The sequence below is a fragment of the Salvelinus namaycush genome, chromosome 9, assembly GCF_016432855.1.
Source record: "Salvelinus namaycush isolate Seneca chromosome 9, SaNama_1.0, whole genome shotgun sequence".
Lineage (NCBI taxonomy): Eukaryota > Metazoa > Chordata > Actinopteri > Salmoniformes > Salmonidae > Salvelinus > Salvelinus namaycush.
Window position 1 is genome coordinate 5,796,925 of NC_052315.1, and position 18,107 is coordinate 5,815,031.

Sequence of the window (18,107 nt, forward strand, 5' to 3'; positions counted from 1 at the left end):
CCTGAGGTCTGAAGGTTTAGAAGCCCTGATGTCTGAAGGCTTAGAAAGCCCTGAAGGTTTAGAAGCCCCGAGGTCAGAACGTTTAGAAGCCCTGATGTCTGAAGGCTTAGAAAGCCCTGAAGGTTTAGAAGCCCCGAGGTCTGAAGGTTTAGAAGCCCTAAAGGTTTAGAAGCCCTGAGGTCTGAAGGCTTAGAAGCCCTGAGGTCTGAAGGTTTAGAAGCCCTGAGGTCTGAAGGTTTAGAAGCCCTGAGGTCTGAAGGTTTAGAAGCCCTGAGGTCTGAAGGTTTAGAAGCCCTGAGGTCTGAAGGTTTAGAAGCCCTGAGGTCTGAAGGTTTAGAAGCCCTGAGGTCTGAAGGTTTAGAAGGCCTGATGTCTGAAGGCTTAGAAAGCCCTGAAGGTTTAGAAGCCCCGAGGTCTGAAGGTTTAGAAGCCCTGAGGTCTGAAGGTTTAGAAGCCCTGAGGTCTGAAGGTTTAGAAGCCCCGAGGTCTGAAGGTTTAGAAGCCCCGAGGTCTGAAGGTTTAGAAGCCCCGAGGTCTGAAGGTTTAGAAGCTCCGAGGTCGGAAGGTTTAGAAGCCCTGAGGTCGGAAGGTTTAGAAGCCCTGAGGTCTGAAGGTTTAGAAGCCCTGAGGTCTGAAGGTGTAGAAGCCCTGAGGTCTGAAGGTGTAGAAGCCCTGAGGTCTGAAGGTTTAGAATCCCTGAGGTCTGAAGGTTTAGAAGGCCCGAGGTCTGAATGTTTAGAAGGCCCGAGGTCTGAATGTTTAGAAGCTCTGAGGTCTGAATGTTTAGAAGCCCTGAGATCTGAAGGTTTAGAAGGCCTGAGGTCTGAATACACATTTTTCATGAACAATAACTGAAGTACTCTTGACTGTTAGAGCTGTGTTCTGTGTGTGTGTGTGTGTGTGTGTGTGTGTGTGTGTGTGTGTGTGTGTGTGTGTATGTATACACACACCAGCCCTTACTATGCCAATCCTCATTACCCACAGGGCTCAATTAACACTTAAGCCTGCTAACAGCCTGCGATGCTGTAAAATAACTAAATGGAAAACAGCTATAAATTCACCTCCTAATTGTCTTGCCTTCTACTTGACTCCATTCGCTTCACTGGACTAACCACCAAGCCATGGTTACGTCCCAAAAATCTCTCCTTCCTCCTCATGTGTTCCATCGTTCACTACTCCTAAATTTTAAAGCATTAGATTGGTGTAATGCACGCGCTAGAGGGAGTTTCCATAAACCAGTCAATTCTTCTAAATTCCATGGAGGGAAGTGAACAAGTGCACTCTTCAGGAGAAACAAGATTGGGATGTAACCCAAAGCTACTTTGCCCCTAAGGACTACCGTACAAACCACCCATCCATCCCACAATCCCCCAGGAACCAGCAACGACACCAGGAACCAGCAACGACACCAGGAACCAGTAACGACACCAGGAACCAGTAACGACACCAGGAGAAAACAGTCTGACCAGTCTTTTATTGTCATCATAATATTCAAATTATATAACAGTACATAAAACACAAACAATAGCATTTTCTTCCAGTAGTTTACTTAAAGCTCGACAGCACCCTACACGTAAAAAAAAAAAAAAAAAAAACAGTGTTATATTTAATAAGGACGGGAGTCTGCTTGGATCGGGGAGGCCATCAGTAAAATCAACTGGAGATCAGGGTCTGGTATTCACAATGTGTCTCTGAGTCAGAGTGCTGATCTAGGATCAGTTTTGCCTTTCGGATCATAATGGATACTACTACAGGGACTGAACACAGGCCCAGACGCCTTCCGAGCAAAAAATTATATTAATAGCATTTCTATTTAAAGCAGGCTTGTTAAAATGTTAGATGAATAAGGTTATACTCCACTCCCCTGGTCGGCAATAGACCATACACGTAGATCTGTCAGGAAGGGAACATTGAATTATGAGTCTTATGAGGGCCAACACTATGCTGTTTTGGAGTTTCTTTGTTTTTTTACAGCGGCATGTCAGTCTGTATATATGTAGTCGTGTTATGTATGGGCTAGTTTCCCCAGACACAGAAAGTCTAATGGAAATTCTCCATCCTAAAAGATTCTTAGTCAGAGACTTATTAATCTGTCAGGAAAACCAGAGCAAAATGTTGTGTATTACCAATCGTCTTGTGAATGAGCACAATCCCCCAGACACAACATCGCTAACCAGAGCGACCAACAGAAAACCAAATAGATTTGTCCCAAAACTCAAACACCGTTCCATATCTTCTTTCCATCAGTCATAAACATTAAAATGGTGAAACTTGGATAATGGATTAACTCGCTGTGGGAAACCTAACAGGCCCTCTGAATACAGCAAAACCATGAGAGCCAGTAAAGCCATTTTGGAATATTGGACCTCAGCCCAAGAGGCCCAAGTTGAATCCATGTAGCAACAAGATCAGGATGGCCGTATGAGGCTGAAGTCAGAAAGGTACTATAACCTGTAAAGCCCTATATGCTTTGTGTGAGATAAACATCACCAACACCCCTTGCCTTGCCACCCCCCCCAACCCGACAGACCAGTGCAGTTCAATTGAATAAATCAACAAAAACACTTCATATTTCACACAGAAACAGAAATATTAAGTGTCCAATTAGGCTGGTGCTTTTCAGCAGGTACAGACCCACACAGTACAGACCCACACACCTCTCACCCACACATCTCTCTCACCCACACACACCTCTCACCCACACACACCTCTCACCCACACACACCTCTCACCCACCCCTCACCCACCCACCCCTCACCCACCCACCCCTCACACACTTTTTTGTAGGATGCACACATCTCTCGCACACAAATCAGGACAAACACGCTGCCTCATCTTAAAAAATATTCGGAACTGTGTGCAACACTGACTGAAAGACTCCCTCCAAAGACCTGTCATTCCAACTCCTCTAGAACGACCAATGGTGCACCAGCTCTGCCAGTATAAGAACATTGGTCACGGAGGCACTTGGCTAAAATAGCCTGAAATGGGTTGGAGTAAAACGCACTAAAGGGATTCTTTTTTTATTTGTGGTTGATTTCAGTACTTCTACCTTCCTTGTTCTATTTGAAATGATAACTTGTTTACATAAATGGCAGGACTACATCATACGCTGGATATCTGCAATCAGAGCAGAAAACCATAAAAGCAGCCAATATGTTAATATAATATGCCATTTAGCATATTGGCAAGACATTCAAAAAACAAAAGCAAGAATCCAAACCATCAGAGCTCATCCACTATCCAGAAGCTGCCCTTTCAGGGGAAAGAGGGATGAATGGAGGGAGGAGTTGAAGGAATAAGGTCATTACAATCATTGTCATGTTGTGCTCTTGGTTTTTCCATCTTTCTTTTCCAGCTCCGTCGTTTCTCAGTTCGTCGTCCTAGCTCCCCGCCACCCTCGTTTCTCAGTTCGTCGTCCTAGCTCCCCGCCACCCTCGTATCTCAGTTCGTCGTCCTAGCTCCCCGCCACCCTCGTTTCTCAGTTCGTCGTCCTAGCTCCCCGCCACCCTCGTTTCTCAGTTCGTCGTCCTAGCTCCCCGCCACCCTCGTTTCTCAGTTCGTCGTCCTAGCTCCCGCCTCCCTCGTCCTCCTCCTTATCCTCCTGCTCCTCCATGTTCTTGCGTGCCATCCTCTCCCGCCGCTCTGCCAAGCGCTGGCACCGCGGGCACTCCTTGCCTGCCTGAAAACATTTGCTGTGGAAACACGCCTTGCACTCTGAAAGACAAAACACAAAAGAAAGATATCAGTGAAAAAACTAACACACTGAAACACTATGTAAGAGATAGACACACAAAAATGGGTGGGGTCCCGTTTAAAAAGACATTGTCTTGTGGATGTGTAGAGGAAGAACGCCAGGACATATATGGACAACGTCCTTATTCAAAAGTTCCACCTCAACTCCCCTGTTGACCAACTAAGCAAACATGGGGGAGCGTTTGGCAAAGCTAATAACCGGTTTGATAACATTGCTAACAATGGGAAGAGGACTGAGGTGTTGTGATGTCACGGCAGAAGAGCCAATGATAGTCTCTGAAGTGAGGGGGAGGGGTGACAGAGAACTATAAAATAAGAGGTAAGGCTCGTGGCAAGGCAGAAGGTGGGACAGAGGAGTGGTAAAACACAGAAACTTGTCAAGAGTCAGTTCCCCACTCAAACCAGTTCAGACATGACTGCAATGAGAAGCCTATCCTCAATAGAGACACAGCTTCTAAAGCTCAGACTGTGTGCCTGAACCATTTCAGGAAACACCTTGTGTGGAAGCTTTCGAATGCAATACATTTTTAAACCGTATTTCTAATGAATATATTGTTCCCACGATAATGAAATGACAAAAGAAACTGAAATTCACAAAATGTGTTTATTTGACATTCAAACAGAGAAGTTGATGCTTAAATAATAAATGGCGGACAGCCAGTCACACGTCCAAAGAACAACCCGTTCTCTCACTCCAGTTGATTCTCCTCCATTACCCACACATCGAAATAGACCCATATCTCCAGTCCTCACGCTTCACAATATAAACCTGTCTCTGTACTTCAATAACACAAAGAACTACTTTCAAATACTAAATAACTTTTCAGACAGGGCAGACAGCAATAGCAACTCTTTTGAAAATTATGCCATGTCACATTTGAAATTGATGAACACAGCTGACAAAACACTGTAGCCTAAAACACTCAGTTAAAGACAATGTTATCTGGCATTACCTCTAACACACACATTCTGTACATCAGAAGGTGAGGCCAGTAGGACCTTTTGACCTTTCACAGCAATACTGAGTAGAAGCCAGAGCTCAGTGAGGCACCATGGAGAGGCCAGAGCTCAGTGAGGCACCAAGGAGAGGCCAGAGCTCAGTGAGGCACCAAGGAGAGGCCAGAGCTCAGTGAGGCACCAAGGAGAGGCCAGAGCTCAGTGAGGCACCAAGGAGAGGCCAGAGCTCAGTGAGGCACCAAGGAGAGGCCAGAGCTCAGTGAGGCACCAAGGAGAGGCCAGAGCTCAGTGAGGCACCAAGGAGAGGCCAGAGCTCAGTGAGGCACCAAGGAGAGGCCAGAGCTCAGTGAGGCACCAAGGAGAGGCCAGGAAACAAGATCAAACAACAGTGGCAGCCACAACCAAAGATGTCAGAACATCCTACAACTACCTTCCACCAGTAGTGCCACCCTGCACCATAAAAACCAGTCCAACCAACCACCAACACCATAGTGAAGAAAACTCAATCCACCACACACACAGAAACGCAAAGAATTCCACGCAAGAAGTGGTCAACATTGAAATTAACGAGGAAGTTTAAATTCTAGGCTGTGACTGCCAATGTGAATTGATACCCGAGTAAACAATATCCTAAGTTACATATTTCCATACCAATTCAACTCGGTCCACATGTGATTCCATTACAGCTAGTACAAGTCAATGTGCTACATTCTGCATCTCTCAATCATGTCTTTTGGAATTCAAGATATTTTCCTAATTCCAAATTGACTAGGGGTTTGATTTGGAATACAGCAACTGATTTGGGATTGATTGTAACAAAAACTTTTCTGCTATTCTCATCCTTCCCAATACTCAGAGGGAATTTCTTTCTGTCTAGAAGTCATCTATGTTTTCCAAGGAGAGGGCAATGAAAAGCTGCTTTCCCTCCCCTCCCTTCATCCTCTATCTGACTTCTCTTCCTTTCGGTTTGGCTAGAGAGCCTTGGTCACCACCCTCCATCTATTGCTCTGTTCCTCCCCCTCTACTTCTCTCCTCCTCCGCCGTCTCCACCGTCCTCTCACCCCGGTTCTTTTCTCTCTCCCCCCTACCGATTGTTATCCTCCTGGCTTTGCGTGTTTTGCAGGATCTCCAGTTAGATGGGGTCTCCTGCTCTTCCATTCTCTCTTTTTCATCACTCATCTTCCTCCCTTCTAACTTTCTGGTGTCTCTGGAGAAAACGTTGAGCAACCTAAGGCCCAAAACCGGAGGTTTCACTGTGAACCATCCGTCCTTTCCTTCCACTACTACGCTGCTGTTACTCTCCTGTACTTCACTTTCTCCTTTTTCTGAACAATCTTTTTTAAAGAATTTCCCTTTACTGTCACACTTGTCTAATTCCTCTAACTCTCCTTTCTCCTTTTTCCTCTCTACTTCCCCTTTTGAGAACGCTTTCGCTAGCCTCCCAACCCCAGGGACTTTCCAGAGTCCTCTCCTCTCTTCCTTCTCTGTCCCATCCGCATCCCCCTGTTTCTCTTTCTCTCTTTCCCTGGATCCTTTGTCCTTGGAGAAAGTGCTGGTTAGTTTGCTGACACCGAGGGCCTTAAATAAATTGCCCTTCTCTTTCTTCACGTGTCCTTCTGCACTTCCCTCACTGTCTTCCCTGTCCTCCCTTTCTTTGTTCTCAACATCCTCAGTTTCAAACTTTCCTTCCGCCATTCCTTTCCCTGTCTGGGTTTCTCCTTCCCTCTCTCCTTCTTCTAGCTCCTCATCTTCCTCCTTTTCTTTACTCCAAAAGGCCTTGGCCAGAGTTCCATGTTGGAACGCTGTGAATAACCTCCTCGTCTCCCCTTCTGTTCTCCTCCTCTCCTTTCCTCTCTCTCCAGTCCATTTCTCCTCATCTTCCCTTGCCTCACTCTCTTCCTCTCCTCCCTCTCCCTCTCTCTTGTCTTGGGACAGGGCCCTGGCCAGCCTGCGGAACTTCCAATTTCTCCAGGAGGGGGAGAGGAAGGGAGAGGGGGCCCGTGGGACAACCAGTCCTCCCACCAGCAGGGGGGGCTCACCTTCGCAGCATGTGCACTTGTTCAACTGGAAGGGGAAGATGATGTCTTTGTCGTTGCCGCAGAACTCACACACAAAGCCCTTGGCCTGACACAGCTGTGGGAGACAAAGACAAGGAAAGAGGGGAAATTGAGACATTGAGGGCAAGAGCCAAACACCGAGAATAAAACGTTTTCTTTTTTTACTTTGAAAATGTCATGTTAGAACACCCACAAGTCCACTGGAACACACAGCGCAAACAGTCATTTGACACAAACAGTACTAGAGCCATCTTATAGAATGACAACTTCAGAATGTTAGTTCACAATCACACTGGATTGGTGAAGACCAATCATGCTACTCATAAATATGTTATTGTATTTAACTGGGATAGAGTAGAAAGACAATTCAAAATGTACATCCCCATATCAAAATCAACAATGTATCTCTATTAGCGTATCTCAGAGTTAACTACAGTGACAACAGGGGTATCTGGTTCATGATAAGCATTCTCACCACACAGCCAGTCACGTGCGCGGAACCCAATTTCAGAAGCTCTCGTAGCCGGGGGGCCAGCTCTCCGTTGCGCACAGCGTTGAGGTCGCTGAGGGAGAACAGGTGCAGGTCCTCAGTCAGGTGACCAGGGAGGCTGTCGAACTGGTCCAGCACGCTGTGGGGCCAAACGCAGGGACACACGTCAGGGGAACTCATACCAACAATACCATCCATAGCTGAAATACTTTACCTGCCAGTGCAGACACACAGTCATCTCAGAGGAGTAGCACAGGAATACTATAAGAAGACATGTCAATGGAATGGACCGTCGCATACCAATAATACCAGTTATTGCAGAACACGCACAACTACTTTAATGACTTTTTAAATTGGCAAGATAAACAAACTTAGGGATGACATGCCAGCAACAAACACTGACACGACACATCCAAGTATATCTGACCGAATTATGAAAGACAATAATTGTACTTTTGAATTCCGTAAAGTCAGTGTGGAAGAGGTAAAAAAAAGTATTGCTGTCTATCAACAACGACAAGCCACCGTGGTCTGACAATCTGGATGGAAAATTACTGAGGATAGAGGATGATATTGCCACTCCTATTTCCCATATGTTCAATTTAAGCCTACTACAAAGTGTGTGCCCTCAGGCCTGGAGGGAAGCAAATGTCATTCCTGTATCTAAGAATAGTAAAGCCCCCTTTACCGGCTCAAATAGCCAACCAATCAGCCTGTTACCAACCCTTAGTTGTGGAGTAGGGGCCTGAGGGCACACAGTGTGTTGTGAAATCTGTGAATGTATTGTAACGTTTTTAAAATGGTATAAACTGCCTTCATTTTGCTAGACCCCAGGAATGCTAATGGCGATCCATAATAAATACAAATACAACTTACTCTCTAGCTAGGCGGCAGGTCTTGAAGAGGTTTTTCATGTGGAATAGTTGGACCCTCAAAACCTGAAGAATATTAGGAAAATGTACTTAGTTCACAGAATGCATTTCAAACTCATAACCATAACGCATTTTTCCTTCTAGTACAGGCGAGTTACAGTAAACTGTGGTAAAGTAACTAACCAAACCTAAAATAAGATAAGCATTAAACTAACCAGCATTAAACTAACCAGGCAAGTATAACAAAATCAAGTCCTCTCACCCGGACAGTCTCCAGGGCTTTGTTCTTCTTGTAGAGGCCACTGTTGATGTCGTTGGGGTTGAACAGGGGGTCTCCTGATATCTTGCCCAGCAGGTCCCGGGCAAAGTTGCTGACATAGTACTTGCTGAAGTCCCACTTCCTCAGCACACGGCCCGGCACCACCGCCTGGGCGTTCTCATGGCAACACTGGCAGAAGTAGCGGCCCAGGTACTCACAGTAGCGCATTCGCTTGATGTAGTCTGTCCGGTGGGGGGGTTAAGAGTTTCAATGCGAGTGAGGCAGGGGGGGGGGGGGGTTGACACAAAATGGCCACTGTGGGATAGGGATAACATGGGTGGTTGTGCTATGGCAGCGGGTATCTTCAATGTGGTTTGTACCTGGGTCTATGCGAGTCCCGCAGCCTGCACAGCGGTAGTTTTGCTTGGCCACGACGATCTTCCTCCTGATAGAGAAAAAAGGGGAGGGAGGCGGGTTAGTGAGAGACAGGCAGAAAGCAACAAAAAGACAGAACTAGAGACAAACTGACAGAGAGAGGCAGCGCGCGAGAGACGCAGAGGCTGCGAGAGAGAGAGCGACAGCGAGAGAGAGAGAGCGACAGCGAGAGAGAGAGAGCGACAGCGAGAGAGAGAGAGCGACAGCGAGAGAGAGAGAGCGACAGCGAGAGAGAGAGAGAGCGAGAGCGACAGCGAGAGAGAGAGAGAGCGAGAGCGACAGCGAGAGAGAGCGAGAGCGAGAGCGACAGCGAGAGAGCGAGAGCGACAGCGAGAGAGAGAGAGAGAGCGACAGCGAGAGAGAGAGACAGCGACAGCGAGAGAGAGAGACAGCGACAGCGAGAGAGAGAGAGCGACAGCGAGAGAGAGAGCGACAGCGACAAAAAGGGGAAGGCAAACAGAATAGTGTGAAGTCAGCAACTAAGTTTGTGACCCGTGTGTGTGTGTGTTAAGGACTCACTTGTGCGCGGGGTGAATGTTGAAGATGATCTGGGGTCGCGGGGGGGCCCACTCCAGGTTCCCTCTCACTCGGATCCTCAGCTTGTAAATGTCAGCATGCTCCCCGTCATCAGGAGAGATGGGCAGGGAGTCAGGGATGGGCAGGAGCTGAGGGGTAGCAGGATACAGCTCAGTTTGTGTGAGTCTATTTGTGTGTGTGTGTGTGTATGTGTGTGTGTGTGTACCTTCTGTGGTGCGTCTTGCTCTGGGACCAGCCAGTCGAGCTCCGAGGCTGCAGGGAGCTGCATGCCCTCAAACTGCCTGAGCAGGCCCATGGCCACCGACTCAGCAGAGTTAGACTGGAGGAACGACGGAGAACTGAGAGACAGATTGATGGTAGGAATAGAGAACAAGCGTACACCAAACAGTTTAATTTTAACAATAGCCACACTATCGCAAACAGTTTAATTTTAACTAGCGCAAACAATAGCCTAATTTTAACTAACGCAAACAATAAAAGCCGGCAACCTTTTTCATGTGAAGTGGCAATTTATAATTTATCCTACCATTTCTACATGCCAGTTATGATTTTCATATTTGCATTACAACTAACTGTGCCCATAGATTATACACTTTTGGAGATCTTAGACAAGACTTATCCTATCAGAGGGCAAGTTGGTGCGTGCTCTTAAATTGTTTATACCTGTCAAATCTCCACAAGTGCATAGGGCAAAGGATCTAGAGGTCGATTTGGCATTGGGCCAACACCTTTGAGGCTAGAAGGGAGGAAGTCGTTCTTACATAGACTCTGATCTGAGGAAAGAGCGGACACTGGATGTCACACCGCGCTTTATGTCTGCATCAGAGAGAGAGAGAGAGAGAGAGAGAGAGAGAGAGAGAGAGAGAAAGAGAGAGAGAGAGAGAGAGAAAGAGAGAAAGAGAGAGAGAGAGAGAGAGAGAGAGAGAGAGAGAGAGAGAGAGAGAGAGAGAGAGAGAGAGAGAGAGAGAGAGAGAGAGAGAGAGAGAGAGAGAGAGAGAGAGAGAAAGAGAGATAAAGGAACCTCAACATAACAGCAGGACATATGCCCAGGCCGTGAGCAGAGCAACAGGCCCAACCCCTACTATTACACCCACCCAAGCCACATCCTGCGACCTAAGAGGTATGTATCAGATGCCCAACATGCTCTGCTCACGCCTACTGTGATGGTCCGGCGCCTAAACCAAACAAAAACAACACTAGACACTATGGAATACAAAGCTTTTACTATCTCATCCTGGAATATACAAGGTCTGAGGTCAGCTGCCTTTGGACTAAAGAGCAGGAACTCAAGACTTCAAAGAAACTGAAAATACAGACATTGTCATCCTACAAGAAACATGGTATAAAGGAGACGGACCCACTGGTTGCCCTCTAGGTTACAGAGAACTGGTAGTCCCATCCACCAAACTACCAGGTGTGAAACAGGGAAGAGACTCAGGGGGAATGCTGATTTGGTATAGAGCAGACCTATCTTACTCCATTAAAATGAATCAAAACAGTAACATTTTACATCTGCCTAGACATGAATAAGGAAATTATCTCAGAAAAACAAACGCCATTGTAAATGCAACCTATATTTGTGTTGATTTATTTTCCCTTTTGTACTTTAACTATTTGCACATCATTACAACACTGTATATAGACAATTACATTTGACATGTTTTTATTCTTTTGGAACTTAATGTTGTGTTAATGTTAACAGTGATTTTTTTTTATTTCACTTTTGTTTATTAATCTCTCTCACTTGCTTTGGCAATGTAAACATATGTTTTCCCCATGCCATTAGAGCCTCTTAAATTTTGAGAGCGATAGAAAGAGAGAGATCGAGATTAGGCTCAGTGCTTTAAAAAGCACAACTATCAAACTAGCATCATCTGGTAAAAAAAAAAAAAAAGGCATCAAATTCAGACAATCACAAAGAAAAATCACGACCTTTATATGCCAAAGGACTGATCTATTAACCCGTTAGTTCGCTGCAAATTCAACAAGTGTCCTTTGTCTTATGAAAGCCTACCACGCCGCAGTATTTCTCACCAGTGCTGGAATTATCTTATCATTTATTGATCGCTACGCCCTTATAGAACACAGCTAATACGATTAGGTGGCAGTCATTTTGTTTGTAGTCCATTGTAAAGGCTCTTAACTCTAGTCTTGCACGTGTAATATCTGATACTACTACACACCACCACATATAGACTATATACTACTACACACCACCACATATAGACTACTACACCACTACATATATATACTACTACACACCACCACATATAGACTACTACACACCACCACATATAGACTACTACACACCACCACATATAGACACTACTACACACCACCACATATAGACACTACTACACACCACCACATATAGACACTACTACACACCACCACATATATACACTACTACACACCACCACATATATACACTACTACACACCACCACATATATACACTACTACACACCACCACATATATACACTACTACACACCACCACATATATACACTACTACACACCACCACATATATACACTACTACACACCACCACATATATACACTACTACACACCACCACATATATACACTACTACACACCACCACATATATACACTACTACACACCACCACATATATACACTACTACACACCACCACATATATACACTACTACACACCACCACATATACACTACTACACACCACCACATATAGACTATACACTACTACACACCACCACATATAGACTATACACTACTACACACCACCACATATAGACTATACACTACTACACACCACCACATATAGACTATACACTACTACACACCACCACATAGACTATACACTACTACACACCACCACATATAGACTATACACTACTACACACCACCACATATAGACTATACACTACTACACACCACCACATATAGACTATACACTACTACACACCACCACATATAGACTATACACTACTACACACCACCACATATAGACACTACTACACACCACCACATATAGACACTACTACACACCACCACATATAGACACTACTACACACCACCACATATAGACACTACTACACACCACCACATATAGACACTACTACACACCACCACATATATACACTACTACACACCACCACATATATACACTACTACACACCACCACATATATACACTACTACACACCACCACATATATACACTACTACACACCACCACATATATACACTACTACACACCACCACATATATACACTACTACACACCACCACATATATACACTACTACACACCACCACATATATACACTACTACACACCACCACATATATACACTACTACACACCACCACATATATACACTACTACACACCACCACATATATACACTACTACACACCACCACATATATACACTACTACACACCACCACATATATACACTACTACACACCACCACATATATACACTACTACACACCACCACATATATACACTACTACACACCACCACATATATACACTACTACACACCACCACATATATACACTACTACACACCACCACATATATACACTACTACACACCACCACATATATACACTACTACACACCACCACATATATACACTACTACACACCACCACATATATACACTACTACACACCACCACATATATACACTACTACACACCACCACATATATACACTACTACACACCACCACATATATACACTACTACACACCACCACATATATACACTACTACACACCACCACATATATACACTACTACACACCACCACATATAGACTACTACACACCACCACATATAGACTACTACACACCACCACATATAGACTACTACACACCACCACATATACACTACTACACACCACCACATATAGACTATACACTACTACACACCACCACATATAGACTATACACTACTACACACCACCACATATAGACTATACACTACTACACACCACCACATAGACTATACACTACTACACACCACCACATATAGACTATACACTACTACACACCACCACATATAGACTATACACTACTACACACCACCACATATAGACTATACACTACTACACACCACCACATATAGACTATACACTACTACACACCACCACATATATACTATATACTACTACACACCACCACATATATATTATATACTACTACACACCACCACATATATACTACTACACACCACCACATATATACTATATACTACTACACACCACCACATATATACTATATACTACTACACACCACCACATAGACTATACACTACTACACACCACCACATATAGACTACTACACACCACCACATATAGACTATATCCTATACACTACCCACAAGGTAGTACTTTCTATACCCCTCACACAGATAAAGGACATGGGAACACACACTAAAGCCCACCCAACCATGCTGATAGTCAGCACAGCAATGTTAGGTAAAACGTGTATTCATATGTTAGCCCACAAACCCAATAGTTAAGACTGGTACAGTATCTTAGCAGCTGGATCCACAGAACTTAACACATCCTCTACTCTTTTTATTCAAATAAGTCTGTGCATGTAGGTTAAAAACACCCACCCCTTTTCGGGTAGCCACAGTTATGACTACCAGTTTGTGCCAATTAACCTTACATGAACCTGCCTTCAATGCTTTTATATGCTCTTATCATAGATAATAAAAGATTTATAACTTTTACAAAACACACACACCAATCTATCTTTCCCTAACCGTCCAGAGAGCAATGTTAACGACTGCCAGTAAAAATGTGACACCTGACGATGAGGTCGTGAATGCTATGGGACACAGGGCGATGAGGTCGTGAATGCTATGGGACACAGGGCGATGAGGTCGTGAATGATATGGGACACAGGGCGATGAGGTCGTGAATGATATGGGACACAGGGCGATGAGGTCGTGAATGATATGGGACACAGGGCGATGAGGTCGTGAATGATATGGGACACAGGGCGATGAGGTCGTGAATGCTATGGGACACAGGGCGATGAGGTCGTGAATGCTATGGGACACAGGGCGATGAGGTCGTGAATGCTATGGGACACAGGGCGATGAGGTCGTGAATGCTATGGGACACAGGGCGATGAGGTCGTGAATGATATGGGACACAGGGCGATGAGGTCGTGAATGATATGGGACACAGGGCGATGAGGTCGTGAATGATATGGGACACAGGGCGATGAGGTCGTGAATGATATGGGACACAGGGCGATGAGGTCGTGAATGATATGGGACACAGGGCGATGAGGTCGTGAATGATATGGGACACAGGGCGATGAGGTCGTGAATGATATGGGACACAGGGCGATGAGGTCGTGAATGATATGAGACACAGGACGATGAGGTCGTGAATGATATGAGACACAGGGCGATGAGGTCGTGAATGATATGAGACAGGGCGATGAGGTCGTGAATGATATGAGACACAGGGCGATGAGGTCGTGAATGATATGAGACACAGGGCGATGAGGTCGTGAATGATATGAGATAGTAACAGAAATGCATGCATTTAATGTCTCCCCTCCCTCGCTCTACCTTTCAGCTCGCACTCCTCCACCTCCTCGGCCGAGCCAGAGTTGGACAGGTGAAAGGAATCCTGGGAGCTCCTGCGGGAGCATCCACTGTCTGTTGAATGGAACACTGAAAGGGGGGGGGGGGGAGAGAGCCAGATGGTTAAAACAAATACCAGCAAAATGATGACATTAAGCCCAAAATGGAGAAGTTGTATGGGTGCCAGAATATGTGAGCGAAGATGAGCAGTTGGAAATCCCGGTGCTTAAGACAGCTCCAACCGCTCCGCTAAAAACCGCTCCGTGCTCACTGAGGAGAATTATTATTTTTTAAATAATTGCTGCTCCAAATTCACTCCATTCACTAAAAATCACAATTTAACCAACACCCGTCTATTTTTGTGACTACCTGAACCTATCATTTCATTTTATAAGTATTGAAACCAAACGATATGGATTTGAATGAAAAGTATTTGAATAAGCCTAAGAAGGAACGAAAATGAATTTCAGCTATATTATTTCAATTATTTCAAGGCTATAGCCTAGAAAGAAATACATTGTGAAGTATTTGCGAGTGCCACACAATAGGCTGTTAGGGACATAAAGTGCTCAGCATTTAAACAACATTTCATTGTATTAAATCATTATAGTCTATACATTTTGCGTGTACAGCGCATTTGGAAAGTATACAGACCCCTTTACTTTTTCCACATTTTATGACGTTACAGCCTTATTCGAAAATGGATTCAATAGTTTTTTCCCCCTCATCAATTTACATTCAATACCGCATTATGACAAAGCAAAAACAGGTTTGACTTTTTTGTGCACATTTAAAAAAAAAAAATTTAACATTTACATAAATATTCAGACCCTTTACTCAGTACTTTGTTGAAGCGCATTTGGCAGCGATTACAGCCTCGAGTCTTCTTGGGTATGACGCTACAAGCTTGGTACACCTGTATTTGGAGAGTTTCTCCCATTCTTATCTGCAGGGCCTCTCAAGCTCTGTCAGGTTGGATTGGGAGCATCGCTGCACAGCTATTTTCAAGTCTCTTCAGAGATATTTGATCAGGTTCAAGTCCGGGCTGTGGCTGGGCCACTCAAGGACATTGAGACTTGTCCCGAACCCACTCTTGCGTTGTCTTGGCTGTGTGCTTAGGGTCGTTGTCCTGTTGGAAGGTGAACCTTCGCCCCCAGTCTGAGGTCCTGAGCAGGTTTTCATCAAGGATCTCTCTGTACTTTGCTCCGTTCAGCTTTCCCTCAATCCTGACTAGTCTCCCAGTCCCTGCCGCTGAAAAACAGCCCCACATCATAATGCTGCCACCACCATGCTTCATCGTAGGGATGGTGCCAGGTTTCCTTCAGACGTGACGCTTGGCATTCAGGCCAAAAAGCACAATCTTGGTTTCATCAGACCAGAGAATCATGTTTCTCATGGCCTGAGAGTCCTTTAGGTTCCTTTTGGCAAACTCCAAGTGGGCTGTCATGTGCCTTTTACTGAGGAGTAGCTTCTGTCTGGCCACTCTACCACAAAGGCCTGATTGGTGGAGTGCTGCAGAGATGGTTGTCCTTCTGGAAGGTTCTCCCATCTCCATAGAGGAACTCTGGAGCTCTGTCAGAGTGATCATCAGGTTCTTGGTCACCTCCCTGACAAAGGCACTTCTCCCTTGATGGCGCAGTTTGGCCGGTAGGCCAGGTCTAGGAAGACTCTTGGTGGTTCCAAACTTTATCCATTTAAGAATGATGGAGGCCACTGTGTTCTTGGGGACCTTCAATGCTGCAGAAATGTTTTGGTACCCTTCCCCAGATCTGGGCTTCGACACAATCCTGTCTCGGAGCTCTACGGACAATTCCTTTGACCTCATGTCTTGGTTTTTGCTCTGACATGCACTGTCAACTGTGGGAACTTATATAGACAGGTGTGTGCCTTTACAAATAACGTCCAATCAGTTGAATTTACCAGAGGTGGACTAAAATCAAGTTGTAGAAACATCAAGTATGATCAATAGAAACAGGATGCACCTGAGTCTCATAGCAAAGGATCTAAAAACTTATGCAAATATGGTATGTTATGTATTTTTATACTTTTGTAATTATGGGGTATTGTGTGTGTAGATTGATGAGGACAAAATGGTATTTCATCCATTTTAGAATAAGGCTGTAACGTAACAAAATGTGGAAAAAGTCAAGAGGTCTGAAAACTTTCCGAATGCACTGTAGGCTGTGACTTAGAAATACAAATTATATTTTTGTACAAGTAGGCCTAAAAGGTTTTTAGGCAAAATAACCCAATCAAAATGGAAAGCTCCTTGAACTTGGTAATATGCCATGCCTAATGGGACAAAATCAATTATGGCCTATTACATAGATAATATAACAAAGTTTAAGAGATCTGATTTTTAGTTTATAAATACGTTGCTACAATGACACACTTCATTCCTGTCTGATAGCATGTGCATGTAGGAAGTACACCATCCTGCTTTCAGGATACGTGTATTTTCAGAATCCACAATGGCTCTTTAGTTGTGGACACATCACCGCACTCCATCTCTTGCTGTTTTTTTATCAGTTTCTTTATGAAAATATTTAGTGAACTCCATGACAGTAACTAAAGCAAAGGGCTATAGCAGCACACAAGTGGATTACAAATGCATTCGTTTCTAAATTCCCCTCGAGAGAGTACCGGTTAATAATGTGATTGGATGTTAATTATTTGACTAGGCTAGCTGTATTTGACATTGTGTTGTTATTTTGCTGAACACTAGATGGTTTCCATTTGATTTTTGGCAGTGAAACGAGGCTACTCAGGCGAGAGAAAAAAACATCACCCAAATGTATAGCCCCCGTTGGAAAATCTAAATGGACTGTTTGAAAATGTGAATCACATTTGTGCATACCCCCGACTGCATACCCATACCCCAGTTTGTGGAATAGCCATCCTAGAGCACAATGGGGAGAGGGAGTGAGAGTGGCTCGATCAAACAGCAGCAGACAGCAAAACAGGGACAGGCAGATACTTTCATAGCAGGAATCAACATAATGCATAGGCTATTAACTGTTGACCAAATTAAATGGTTCTAGAACAATCTACAGGAACGTTGTGTAGGGGGGGGAAAAAAATCACTGAAAATTACAGACTTAAGCAAAATGCTTCAGTAAGAGAAAGGTGTGGGTAATTTTCAGTTCATCGTCCCAGCT

At 44.5% G+C, this 18,107-nt stretch overlaps 1 protein-coding gene across 1 annotated transcript in view; it reads right to left on the reverse strand.

Moving 5' to 3' along the window:
• Positions 1–3,446: 3,446 nt before the first annotated feature.
• Positions 3,447–18,107, reverse strand: part of LOC120053614 (run domain Beclin-1-interacting and cysteine-rich domain-containing protein-like) — a 55,571-nt gene continuing 40,910 nt past the window's right edge. Inside the window, exons 11-20 of the mRNA XM_039000755.1 lie at positions 14,935–15,039; positions 10,125–10,179; positions 9,569–9,701; positions 9,346–9,491; positions 8,772–8,836; positions 8,395–8,633; positions 8,137–8,198; positions 7,246–7,399; positions 6,753–6,846; positions 3,447–3,717 (exon numbers count right to left, since the gene is read on the reverse strand). Of these exons, the coding sequence (XP_038856683.1) occupies positions 3,569–3,717; positions 6,753–6,846; positions 7,246–7,399; positions 8,137–8,198; positions 8,395–8,633; positions 8,772–8,836; positions 9,346–9,491; positions 9,569–9,701; positions 10,125–10,179; positions 14,935–15,039 (1,202 nt within the window). The 3' untranslated portion in view covers positions 3,447–3,568. The remainder of the gene's footprint in view (positions 3,718–6,752; positions 6,847–7,245; positions 7,400–8,136; positions 8,199–8,394; positions 8,634–8,771; positions 8,837–9,345; positions 9,492–9,568; positions 9,702–10,124; positions 10,180–14,934; positions 15,040–18,107) is intronic.